Genomic DNA, 14,163 nt, shown 5'->3' with positions numbered 1-14,163 from the left:
TGGTTTGTGGATAACTAATTTAATTTGTTGTAGGCATCTGAGGCAGCCAAGGTCAAGACCCCACAGTCCAAAAGAGATGTGGATGTGTCTGACTGGACAAAAATCAGTGTAGTGCAGGATCAGTATTTTTTCTGTTTTTCAGATCTGTTTGCTAGAAAAAGAGAAAGTGGATTTTATGTACTGTAAACTACCATTCAAATTTTGGGGACAGTAAGATTATTATTTTTTAACTTTTTAAAGAACGTATACATGAAGGCATTCAACAGATCAAAAACAAAAGTGTTATTTTTTTAAATGATCTTCTTTTTTAACTTTCTAAAAAATATTTGGTTTCCACAAAAATAATCAGCTCAACACTGATACTTATACTTCAACACTGCTAAAAATAAAATGTTTCTTGAACAGCAAATCAGCATTTTAGAATGATTCCTAAATAAAAATCATGTGACACTGAAGACTGGGGTAATGGGTTGCTTAAAATTCAGCTTTGCATTAGAGGAATAAATGACATTTCACATATAATAAATATAAAACAGTTATTTTACATTGTAATATTTCAAAATACTATCAAATACCAAATAAATACAGCCTTGTTAAATTAGCTAACATAAGAAACTTCTTTCAAAAACATTAAAAAATAAAATCGTAAAGACCCCCAAATTTTGAATAGCACTATACATCTGCTAAAAGTACATTTTGTCAACATTTAAGACATATTTCAAAAGGCACCCCTGAATGACACCAAGCTTGCACATATTGTTCTGTATATTTTGGGCTAAGCATGCCTTGGATACAAATGTCAGATGAATTGATCAGCTTAAACAGAACGTCATAGGACTACACAATTCTGTTGTGCGATGAAAGAGTCTTGTATTTTTGTGACAGACAAGCATGCTGTGTGTCTTGAATCAGTCTTATGGCCCCCCTGAGCTTCTCTTCTGACCCTGCTGAGCTGAAAATCTCTGTCATCTGACACAGCCGCGCACGAAAGTATGCACCCAACCGTGTTCACACACACACTCAGACAAGCACCTACTGATCTGAGAAAACATTTCTCATTACATGTGAATTTGCATAATTTTATTAAAGCCAAATATAAAGCACTTCAGGGTCAAAGCACACACATAAGATAATATAAATCCCTGTCAATGAGTGTGTGAAACTGTCACGGTGGGAGAAACCATGACTTTGTTTGTTTGTTCCAGACGGTCTGATGAGGTGATGAACACAATCATCAGTTATTACGGAGGGGAACAAAGCTCATTAGCCATACTCAGAAAACACACATAAATCTCTATCGCACACCACCTCATACCGCTATCCCAAAGCTTTCAGGCTTCAGACGAGTATGAACCAGAACTTTAACAACAATGTTAATGTTATATTTTAAGTTCTGTTGCACAATATGCTCTGTGACACTCATTAATCATGCTTCTCAGTTTGATGCTGATCTAATGCTAGTGTGCCATGTGGCTCATGTGGTTTCTGAGTATTATAATCGATCATAAAGACTTCACGGTGTGAAAAATGTGTCAAAAAACAACAATGGTCAAATATACAGTACACTAACAATTGAAATGTATACATTTGGTTAGATTTTGATCCAATGAATCAGATCAAAATTTCATTTGAATCAAACCCAATCAAATCAACTGAGGTGTTTACATGAAGGCTTTCATTTTTATTTTTATTTTAATCTTTTCATTTTGTGATTCATTAAATAACCAAATGCATTCAAATGTAAAAATTTTAAAACTCAATATTCAATCAACTAAAACAAAAAGAAAAATGCATGTCGTTCTTATTTTCTTCTCTCACACATGTGCCAATATATGCATGGTCATATCAATTTCATATACTGTAGAGGGAGAATACAGAACCAGCTGAAAACATTGCTAGCTTAATGCTACAGTACATACTGCCCCAGGCATCACAGTGTAAATGCATTTGCATATTAGAAAGCAGTTACAGGTTGGCTAGATATCAATATACAGTACATTAGCCTGAAAAAAAAAAAGTTTACTGGATGTTATGAAGATGCTAATGCATATGGGAGTGCTCAACTTAACACAAAAAAAAAAAAAAAAAAAGTGACGTGACATTCAGCCAAGTATGGTGACCCATACTCAAATTTGTGCTCTGCATTTAACCAGCACACACACGAGCAGTGAACACACACACACAACTGTGAAAACACACCCGGAGCAGTGGGCAGCCATTTTTATGCTGCGGCGCCGGGGAGCAGTTGGGGGTTCAGTGCCTTGCTCAAGGGCACCTAAGTCATGGTATTGAGGGTGGAGAGAGCGCTGTACATTCACTCCCCCCACCCACAATTCCTGCCGGCCCGAGACTCGAACTCACAACCCCTCGATTGGGAGTCCGACTCTCTAACCATTAGGCCACGACTTCCCTTACAACTTAACACAAATGTGCACAGACGGCACACTGAATCTTTGTTTGGCATCTTCTGGACTTATGTGCGCTGCAAAATGTCACAGAGCATTTTGTCATTTAGCTGTTTTGCCTCAAGGGTTCTTCAGCCAAAAATTATAATTTTCTTTTCTTATGACTGTTTTCCCACCCTCTATCTGACACTTACAATTAAACTGAATTTTTTTTTTTTTTTATGCTGTGCCTTTAAGACTTCAATATAAACACACATATTGTATATGAAATATTAACAGCTTTGTCCTGCGCTCTCACACAAGCTGCAGGTTTGTTGTGGGATCCAACATAGCCTCACTGCATTGTGACATGTTGCCGAAACAACTTGTACTAAAACATGATTTACTGTACAAATAATCGTGCTGCTAGAATGCTAAAATATCATTATGAGTATTCATCATCAGTCTGGTATCAAATCTATTTCAGTTGAGGGTAAATCAGTTAACTTTCTCTCTGGATCAAATATCACAAAAAATATTTCTTCTTTTATTCTTTCTTTCCTGTTCCACAGCAATCAATGCAGTGATAAGAAACCACATTTGGACAAGGTCCTCTTACACATCAAGTGATTAGGTGGTGAAGGAATCAACAAAATAAAAAAAGAAAGAAAGAATGAAAGACTGTTCATGACTTTCTCTTCAACTCTCTTAAGGTCTCTCTGTTTGTACAGAACACATCAGTTTCTCTGTTTAAACTTCCTGAAAGGTTTCTATACTTCTATACAACTCCAAGAGGCTATTACCCATAACGCAACTGTCACATTTCACAGCTCTGAATGAGAGCAACATTTATTAGAGCTGACCCTGAGTCATTCAACAAGGGAAATAGAGTAACAAAAGCCACATTAGTCATACCTAGTGGTTCAGTTTCCATTACGTGAATAGTGCACAGTTTGAGAAGCTGGGGAAGAGTCGTCATAAGAAAATTAAATGAGGGCTTAAACTACTGAGTTATGCTCAGTAGTTAAAGATCTCATTAAATGTTTAACAAATCAAATTTTCATTTCAATGTCAACACATTTCCATCTAAAATAGGTTGCTACCTTTAAAGGGATTGTTCACCCAAAAATAAAAATTCTTTCATTAATTACTCACACTCGTCATTCCAAAGAGCTTTGTTCATCTTCAGAACACAACTTAAGATATTTTTTTGGATGAAATCCGAGAGCTTTCAGACCCTCCCATAGACAGACATGCAACTACCAATAGAGTACCATGACACATGTGGTGTTGCTGATGCAGGAGCCGGCATTCTGACATAGAACCCGGATGTGCTGCAGCTTGTTTGCAAGCAGAATAATTCACACGCATGCACCATGGTACTCTCGTGAATGCACAGTAAAGACTGACATGGAAATTGGAAGAAATGGAAGAAACTGTTGAAAAGAGTTATGTTTGTTTTCTTTGCACACAAAATTATTCTTGTAACTTTATAACATTACGGTTGAACTGCTGTATTACATGGACTATTTTATTGATGTCTTTACTACCTTTCTGGGCTTTGAACATGTCAGTTACATTGCTGTCTATGCAGGGTTTAGAAAGCTCTCGGATTTCATTAAAAACATCTTAATTTGCTTCATTTTTAAGTTACGAAGATGAACAAAGGGCTTACTAGTTTGGAGCGACATGAGGGTGAGTAATTACTGACAGAATTTTAATTTTTGGGTGAACTATCCCTTTCAGGCTGTTACAAACTGCTCCAACAAACACCTACATACGGAAACATTTTAAACATTTTAAGTGTTATTGTATAGAAAATAATATCATACATGTACAGGTATAATATACACAAGAGCTACAACATTTTACAATATTGAGGCTTGGCTTCACTCTGCAGCCTTGAGCTATCTGTGTTTACTTTATCACATATTCATTTTGACCAATGCTCTGCAGCCTTGGGCAGTCAGCAACTTCAAGTTGAAATATTGAGATGGATTCTCACTTTCAATGTAAAGTTAAATAAAGAAAAATCTGATTTTTTATGAAATCCTTGGGAAGTTAATTTTTGATGATATATTATGTGTGCGCTGTGCACATACCTGTGCATTTCTGAAAAACATAATTGTGTACTGTGTATAAGCTCTACTCACCGCTCTCTGTTGAATTTGAGAGAGTGTAGGATAGCCGGACGTCGCTGTCGCAAATTCCAGAGATGCAGCGTGTCGTCCGCACAAGCTGTGACCAGCGCCCCCTATAAAAACATAAGAGTAACAACAACACTCAATCCATGCAATGAGATGGTAAGTTTACACCAATTTTAACAATCAAAGAATGTTACATTAAATTTATGACACTTTAGACATACACTTTTAGATCTCAGTGGCACAGCTCATGGCATCAGCTATTGTGCTTTTTCATGTGACAAAATATTATATTAAAGAAGTAAGTTTTCTATTTGTGACCTACAATCATGCATTTTATATAATATTGAACCTAATAGCACACCTGGAATTGAATTGTGTATGTCTACAGTGTGTTTCCGTTTCCACTGCAATGTCCTAAAATTCACTATCTATGATGGGGAAAATTATGGAGTATACAATGCATCTTCCAGGTCACAAATGAAATAAGAATTTACTCATATAGTTACTATGAAATGATAAACCTTAATTTATTCCGTCACATCTATATGTTTCAGTCTGTATAACTTTGCTGTTTTCTCATGCATTTCATGCATATTTCATGATATTAAAGTCCTCCTTGGATAGAGACTGGAACAGTCTGAAGAGAGAGAGTTGCCACAAGTAATGCTGTGCTCTATGTATTACAAGATTCAGGATGGTGTTTGTGGTTAATGGAGGACAGAAAGAGGGCAGAGTGATGAAAGTGAGAAAAATCTCTTTTCCACCGTGCCTGACACTGTCGGATTACAAAGGTCTTTCTGACCCATTTTATCTGGAAGCCCTTTATAATTTGAGGCCAATATCCAGAGGTGGAAAGTAACGAATTATATTTACTCGCGTTACTGTAATTAAGTAGCTTTTTTGTGTACTTCTACTTTTTAAAGTAATTTTTAAAATCTGTAATTTTACTTTTACTTAAGTATATTTTGTTTGGAGTATTGTACTTCGCAAAATTTTTAAAACACATTAATTACAGAGTAAAAAAAAAAACAACTGCGGTAAGTAATGGGCACGAGAGCAAACTGGCACTTAAATCACAAGAAAGATGCAGATGGACAAGAGGCGTTATGGTCCAGACACAGCTGAAAACGAAACCCTGTCGTATTCTGCTGAAGTTGAAGTCGAAGGAAATGAAGTGAACCCATGACCATATTTATGCTTTATTATGCAGGTGTAAGATGTGTTTGCCTAGGGAGACCAAACTTATAAAATCTCGACATCAACCCTTTGCAAGCATGTACAGGTAAGCTAAATACTTACATCATTGCATTGGTGGTTTATATAAATATTTGACAGTTTAGCAAAAGGTTTTGCACAAATTAGCCAAAAAGACAGTGGTGCAGGGTGTGTGATATATATTGTCTGTGATAATATTGTAATTGTTGTTTTAACAATGTGCGATTTGACATAAACAGTATTTTGCCAAAAACCAAACAAAACACTCCTACAAAGTGCCGTGAAGTCTAGTAGATTAGACTAGACATGCATTTAAAGTGGGTTCTTTCACTGCATGATTCAATCTGTTAAAATGCATTTAGAATGATCACAAAATTATGATAATTTAATTTAACAAAATTAAAGATATAGGGGCAAAAATTTATATATTTATAGAATTTTATATAGTAAATCAATATCACACGAGTGCTGTTTTTCAAAAATCAGCATGATTACACAAAAACAAAAGTTAATTAAGAGACTTAATAAATAAAATTATTCCAAATACAGCCACCATAGCACAGTTTTGCGTCTCTGAGCAACAGGACGGTGTTTCGTTCCTGAATGAATCAACCTTTAAAATGATTTGGTTCAATCGCAATGACTCACTTATTAACAGTGACTTGCTGACACCTACTGGCGGTTTTAATTTCACATTTAAAGTATCTTTAATTTATATATATATATATATATATATATATATATATATATATATATATATATATATATATATATATATATATATATATATATATATATATATATATATATATATATATAATTTCAAATGAGTATTTAACATTTTATGTCTTATATATCACAACATTATTTCTGCATTTTTATCTGAAGGTTAAATACATTCATGTCCTGCATTAAAGATTAATTTTGTTGACAGTGATACTGATTTAATTTGCCTGGTAATAGCCCAAATGTCTTATTACTCTAAATAACTGATTCCTTTAATTAAAAACAACTAGTTTAAGATTTATAGGCCCATCCCAGGGGTGTCAAACTCAGTTCCCTTCTGAGGGAACTTCAAACTCCGTCCTCTAGAGGTCGTTTTGGGGAATGCCTTCGGTGAGAATGGTGTCTGAAGCATACATCTAAACACGACAATGACATTGGCCGGTGACAGCCTATGACATCATTATCGGCGTGACCACAGTATAAAATGGCAGCGGGAGAACACATCATCCTCTTCTTCATCCTCATCTTCAAAGGACTGTTTTATTTGAAGTGCATACTGGTAAGAACGCTGTTCTTCTTCTTTCTAAAATAGCGAGCACTAGCAAGGCATTTAAGAAGTGTGTGGCTCCGTGTCCACGTTATCTGACACCCAATGACACATACAATATTTTTTATCTGACACCCAATGACACACAACGCCCTCGAGGGGGCGGTTTACATTCATTGCGAGCTTTTTCCTATGAGAAAGTTCTGCTCTCATTTTTCTTTCTTTTCAAGGAAAGAGGGAAAGCCATCGGATCCTCATACCTGCTGCTGCTGAGGCACGGAGGAAACAGAGCTCAAGGGGTTCACATGTGGACCTGGCCGATGAATTGAAAAAGGGGCTTTCCCTTTCTCGCTCGTCAGTCATGTCTTCAGTCATGGACAAGTGTGAGTTGCTGGAGGATGATGCTATTTCTCTGATGTCATCTGATCTAGTGGCTAGTGCTCTGCTGCCCTGCGTATGAGGAGCTTCTCGAGGTTATGGTACGTGCAACGGCAAAGCTTGACTTACCGAGGAAGTGGACCAGGAAGGTGGCGCCTCGTGGTCTTCTCGACGAACGCTATCTTTCTGATTATAGCCCTCCTGCTCAGGTGAGCCTTCCATTTATTCCCGAACTTCATGTGGAGATTGAGGAGACTTCTCCATTCTCTTCGCCCATTTACAGATTCCAGCAGACTAGTTATGTTAACCTGTTAGCCAGCACTCCCCATTATGGGACTCACAGCTGAAAGTGCCCTACCTAACTTAAAACAATTCCTTACTTCAGTGTGTTACACACATAATTTTGGTGTCTTTGGAAAGAAGACCCTTCGGGCTGTACTTTTGTTCAACCAGAGTTGATAATGCTCAAAAATATTAAAAGTTATAGACACTGAAGTGCCTTGAATTTTTTTTTTACCACACTGATTTTATTTTTTATTTTTTTATTTGATATAAAAATACATGAAATTCTGTCCCTGAAGAACTGAAAAGTAAACAAAAGGAATTATCATCCATATTACAACGTTATTGCTTCGTTGGACTAAACGTGCTCCATGAGATTTCGTTCATAGGACCATTACCTTCCTAACTAAACCGGGATTTACAGCTGTGGATGTGTTTATGACTCGTTATTATGACGAATCTGGTATGTACTGCATTTTCATTCTTCATATTTTGATGTGTACTGCTTACACAAATTTAGAAAATAATTCTTTATAAGCTTTCCATTGAAAAACAGCGATCTGTCATCGATGCTTGAGGCTTAGATCTTTATAATGATATATAGTTTGTCAAGATTAAATTTGTCCCGTTTCATTTAATCTATTCGTAAATTTTGACACGTGCAAACAAGGGAAATTGAGGACGCTGGCATCTGGGTGCAGGCTAACAGGTTAACGTCAAAGGGATACATTAAGTAGATATGAGAAGATGCCCCCCATTGAAGAGACACTGGCCTTCTATCTCTCTATGGAAGAAACATCTTCTCTTAAGACTCCCTCCTTGCCATCCAGACCCCTTTAAGTAACATTTCATCTGAATGGCAAGGCTTATGCAGCAGCAGGTCAGATTGCGGCTTCACTGCACACCATGGCAATTTTGCAAGCCTACCAGGCTGACCTGCTGAAAGATCTGGATAAAGGTCAGGGTCTTTCCCCTGATGAAGTAGCTGAGCTGCGCTGCACCATGGATCTCACTCTCTGTGCCACCAAACAGACCGCTACTGCCATGGGGAGATCTATGGTGGCTATGGTGGTTACAGAGAGACATCTGTGGATGAACCTGTCTGACATCGGGAAGAAAGAGAGGGGCTTTCTCCTTGATGTGCCTGTTTCTCCTTCTGAACTTTTTGGCAATTTTGTCGAGACGGTTGTCGAGAAGTTTAAGGAGGCAAAGGTGCACTCGGCTGCTTTTAAGACCTTCATTCCTCGAAGGCCCAGGTCTCAGCCCAAACAACAAAGGGGTCCTGGACCGTCTCGGTCTAAGGACCAGAGGCAGGTCCAGAAGACTAGTGTTGCAACTCATGCCCCTCCCCCGCCTGCGGGTAGGTCTCAAAGACAGTGCGAGTCGAAGGGTCAGAGGCAAGTTCTGAGGGAGGTGATCCAGATGAGACATTCTCAACACTCTCGTACGGACCAGAGCAAAACATAGACATCTGGTCACCTCTCCTCTTGAGAGTTGAGAGACCTGCCTTTTTTGGTTGAGCCAGTATACTCCCCTCCGGTCAGAGGGTTATTTGCAAGCATGCTGCTCCCAGCTGAGTTTCTGAGTTCTCCTCTTGTTCTATGAGTTGAGTAGCTAAGACTGAGTCCTCTGCTCTTCAGGGCTCTATTGTGCAGCCACATCAGGATGACAGGCACTGCTCCCCCAAGCAATCCTCCCTGCTTGGTTGCTTCATTTATGTGTTAGCTATCAGCTAATGGCAGTGCTCCCCTTCTTTTGTAGGATTTTGTATTTATGAGCACACTGTTCCCAATTGAGTGTCTGTGTTCTCTTCCAGTTCTGTGAGTTGAGTCCTCTGCTCTTTGGAACTACATTAAGCTGCTGTCAGGCTGTTAGGCTCTTTCTGCTCCCTGTTAGACTGCTCTTGTAGGTGAGCCTAGCAGTGTACCCCTCATTCTTGAGGGTCATCCTTGAGCATGCTGCTCCCAACTGAGCATCTGAGTTCTCCTCTCGTTGAGCCCTCCGCTCCTTGGAGCTCCACGTAGCAGCCATGTCTGGTTGTCAGGCTCTTTCCGCCTTTCTGTTAGGCATCTCTTATGGTTGAGCCTAGCAGTGCTCTTTCTCTAGTGTCACCTAAGAGCATGCCACTCCCAACTGAGCATCTGAGTGTCTCTCCCACTCCTGGGAATCAGGCCCTCTGCTCTCTGGAGCTCCGTACAGCAACTACATCAGGTAGCTAGGTCACCTTCTGCCTCCATGGCAGGCTGTTCTTATGGTCGAGCTTAACAGAGCTTCCCTCTCAGTTGGTGAGTACTCCGCTTTTGGACCTTATTCTAAAATCCATTTTTATGGTGAGTGCACATGCTAGTTCTCTGTGCACTCCTTTTAATTTCATATTCATGGTAGGTGTGCACGCTAAGCCTTTTGCACACCTTTCTTAAATCTTTTATGGTAAGGCTGATGCTATGCATTCCTTGTCCCCTTTCTCTGAGTTGGCTCAGGGCCCTTATTCGTTACCTGGGCCCCACTCTTCTGATGTATCTCTGATGATACCTATATGGTTGAGTTTGGTAGTGCTCCCCTTTTTCCTTAGGGTTTTCTATGAACACGCCACTCCCACCTGAATGTCTGGGTTGCCCTCTCTTTTGAGTATCGAGGCGCTGTAATACAGCCTTATTAGGTTGTTAGGCCATTTTGGTAAGGGTGACGCCCCGGTTTTTACCTCAGGCCCCACTCTTTGTGTGTTTTCTTTCTGATACATTTTTAGGCAGGGTGTTTTCTACTAAGTTCCCAAAGTATCCTGTGATCCTCGTGCAGCTCGTTCTAAGAGCAGAAGGTAGCCCCCTGGGTGACAGGCCAAAATATGGGTTTATGTCAGCCCTGATACTCAGCCATATCCCCTTAAAGAAATTATTTTATTCCAATTCCAAACCTTGAGCTTGAACATTGCCGCATAGCTCAGGCCTTTGGTCATAGGGGATGATGTTACTGACAGCCATCAAAGCATCCTAGAGGCAACTCCATTGACTTTGTTGAAGTTGGTACTTAGTGCTCGCCTTAATATTGGCATGCACTCACCTCAGCATGGCGACATTGGTATAATGTTTCAGAAAAAAACAACCTCTGGAGGACACAGTTCGAAAGTCCCTCAAAAGAAAACGTCTCAGGTTAGGTATGTAACCATTGTTCCCTAAAAAGGGAATGAGACACTGCGTACTCTAGTCTCCCCGCCATGCTTCAGATAAAGCTTCAGACAAAGAAGCGGATGATGTGTTCGCCGGTAATGACGTCATAGGCTGCTGCCTGCCAATTAAATTTTCGTGTTTAGATGTATGCTTCAGACACTGGTCTCGCCGAAGGCATTCCCAAGAAAGGCTCTAGAGGACACAGTGTCTCGTTTCTTTCTCAGGGAACCATGGTTACATACATAACCTGAGACATTCCTAAAAGGCTGCAGCCCTGCAGAGTTTAGTTCCAACCCTACTCCAACACACATACCACATAGTTTTCAAATAAGCCTAAATGATTAGATTAGCTGGATAAGATGTGTTTAATTAGGATTATATCTAAACTGTGCAGGGCTGTGGCCCTCCAGAAACTTTTGGACCCTTGGCCTATCCCATTTTTGCCTCCCTCCCACTGTTAAAAGTAATTATTTGAGTAAAAGCAATTTTTACTCTGAGTAAATTTTAAATGAGCTACTCTTTACTTTTTGATTTTTAGACTGATACTTTTACTTGTACTTACATTTTCATTAATGTAATGGTACTTTTACTTGAGTAGAATATTTTCATACTGTTTTCACCTCTGCCAATATCTAATTTCCTTTTCAAATGCTGGCTGCAATGTTCAGGCAGCAAATAATACATGACAAACCTAGAGAAATGAGTGACATGTCATGTCCGGGATGAGAACATTTCAGTATTAATGTGAACTCGCTGTGTCAAATCACTGCCTAATTTGAGAGTGACCATAGGCCAGCAGGAAGTCTCTTTTTCAGTCCATTGAATCCAGATCCATCAGTCAGGTGACTGACAGCTGTGTTTCCATGGAGATGGTGTTTAGGTAAACACAGATTGCACCAGCACACCAAAGGACAACAGCAGAGAAAAACAGATGTCGAGAGGGTATTTATTTGTGTCGTGTCAAAGTCAATGTGAATTCTCATTCGCTACCCATTATTATTCCGTAACATGATATTTTCCAAGGGAAATGGGATATTCAACAAGAAAATAAATTGTACACTTCAGGATTTGGTTAGATGGTAAAAGTGAGTGTTGCACACAAAAATGTAACCAGTTAAAACTATAATAATATTAATGATATACTGTATAAATAAAAATATGGGATGAAATAAAATTAATTTAAGAGGAAGAATTAACATTTCTAAAACTATAACAAATAAAATAAAGCTAAATGTACATATTAACAAAAAATAATTTAAAAATGACAGCAAAATTACTAAAACTTAGACACAGATGAGAGTTTGCTATTTTGGCTACTGGCTATTGTCCAATATTCTGCATGGTCTAAGTGATGTCAGCCGGAAAGGGAATTTGTTTCAGAAGAAGATAAAGTTACAAATCAATCACATTTTTTTCTTTGAATTAGCATGCAATGATGAATCACATTAACAATTAGATCAAGGGCATGCATTAAAAAAAAAAAAAAATTATTTTGATTTTATGTTCACTTTATGCAGAGGAAGATTATGACAATTAAATTACAGTAGAGCACTGATGAAATTATATGTTGTAATCCACTATAAGTGGTGTGGGATATATTGTAACCATTTGGTTAGTGAGGTAGCATCCCTTGTGATTATGAATGTTATTTACAGCACTAATTTAGTGTTGTTAATAAAATCAATATGAATAAAGACTAAATCCCTGAAGTGTAATATCTAAATAATGTACCTCAGGATAAAATGTCAAGAGTGTGTGCACACTATTTGTCCATTCAATTCCTATAGTCTCATGTCTCACTAAATTAAATGATTTTCAGTGTCTAGTATAACATGTGCGTCTTATTGTGAACAATTAATCAGAGCATGATATTCTGAAGAAAAAAAAACAAATGTTTTTCTTTGTCATTTTTATAATCTAATTTTGGTTAATATTGCTTTAATTAAAAAAAAAAAAAAATCAGCAAGTAACAAAGCTTTTAAAAAGAGGTAAAGGAACACTTTGGGATGCTGTAGGGTGAACTTGACCTTTAACCAGCACATCCTCACCACAATCTCAGTTCTCAGCAGGTAAGAAGCTCAAATAAATCTGGCCTGATTCCTGAGGCAAAGATTTCATCATCTCCACAACTGACTGCAAACTCAGATTCAGGTCTGGCTCCACTTTTCACCAACCAATGAATTCCCAGCGGATTTAAAACCTGCCCTAAATGTTTTCTTGTTGAATATACTCCTTCACTCTGAAAAACATCCCATTACAAAAGTAAAATGGCTCACAAATGGCATTTTCTTTTGACTTCAGATTTGTTTATATGGGCTTATAGAAAGGAGACGATAGTGGCAAAGATGGCGATAGTAGAGAGTGTACATAAATTGCTATGATCCAAAATGGCCACCATGGCAACTCTCCCACTTTCCCTCTTTTGTTAACTTCTCGTTATTCATGAGATGATGCGGCATGTGTGCATAAGAGTGAGACAGAGAGGCTGAGAAACATTCAGCACTTGACACATCTGATGGGAAGTAATGACTGACTGCATTAACACCACAGGGCTGAGAGGGAAGGCGGCTCTTGACCTAAACGTTTTCCTCTGCAGAGCCGAGCGTGCATTTACAAACACATGCTGTCAATCCTAAATTACAGATTAAAACACACACATACGCACTCTGCCCTCCTACGTGCTTTCTACATATGCTGCGCACATGAAAATGTGCTGTAATATATGTGTGCCTGCAAGTGTGGGTGTTCGGTACCTCATTGATGAGAAACTGCAGTTGGAGAACTGCCGCCCCACTCTCATGCTGGCAATGACAGTCCACTCCTGGCCGTCCCAGACTGATGACATCAGAGAGTTAAGGAAAAGAGGACAGTCATTTACAATGAAACTTTGATGCTTCAAGGTTGTACTTTCAACACTTTCCATACAGCATTAAAAGCTGGATTTAACCGACAGACAGCATAGCTACCCAAGTAAAAACTCTCTGAAGGACTATGCATGAAAAAACTCAAACCTAGTTTGGTGTGTGTGTAACAGAAAGAGAGAGAGATTGCAAATCTGCACAACAAGCTAATGGACTCATAAAGTGACATTAACAGCACTGACTCCAAAATCAGCTCCTCACAATGTTTTAAACAGATAGGAATTTGCTTAATGATTCATCTCAACTGCCCAAACCCCCCCAGCCCCACCACCCCACACACACATACAGTGATCGATCACAAGAGAGTCGGAAAGGGAAGAGCATGATGCCATTTGTCTCTCCTCTTATCTAAACGTGTGTACACACAGCTGTGTCCGCTCACTTCAAAAGACAGTAAAA

At 38.7% G+C, this 14,163-nt stretch overlaps 1 protein-coding gene across 9 annotated transcripts in view; it reads right to left on the bottom strand.

The window, feature by feature from the left end:
• stxbp5l (syntaxin binding protein 5L) overlaps positions 1-14,163 on the bottom strand; it is a 155,527-nt gene that overhangs the window by 70,711 nt on the left and 70,653 nt on the right. For all 9 annotated transcript variants that reach the window (XM_042731146.1, XM_042731150.1, XM_042731148.1 and 6 more), the window contains exons 3-4: positions 13,597-13,678; positions 4,538-4,638 (exon numbers count right to left, since the gene is read on the bottom strand). In XM_042731146.1, coding sequence (XP_042587080.1) covers positions 4,538-4,638; positions 13,597-13,678 — 183 coding nt within the window. The remainder of the gene's footprint in view (positions 1-4,537; positions 4,639-13,596; positions 13,679-14,163) is intronic.

Source organism: Cyprinus carpio, chromosome B9, assembly GCF_018340385.1.
Source record: "Cyprinus carpio isolate SPL01 chromosome B9, ASM1834038v1, whole genome shotgun sequence".
Lineage (NCBI taxonomy): Eukaryota > Metazoa > Chordata > Actinopteri > Cypriniformes > Cyprinidae > Cyprinus > Cyprinus carpio.
The sequence above is the reverse complement of the archived record's forward strand: the minus strand, read 5'-3'. Positions and strand labels throughout refer to the sequence as shown.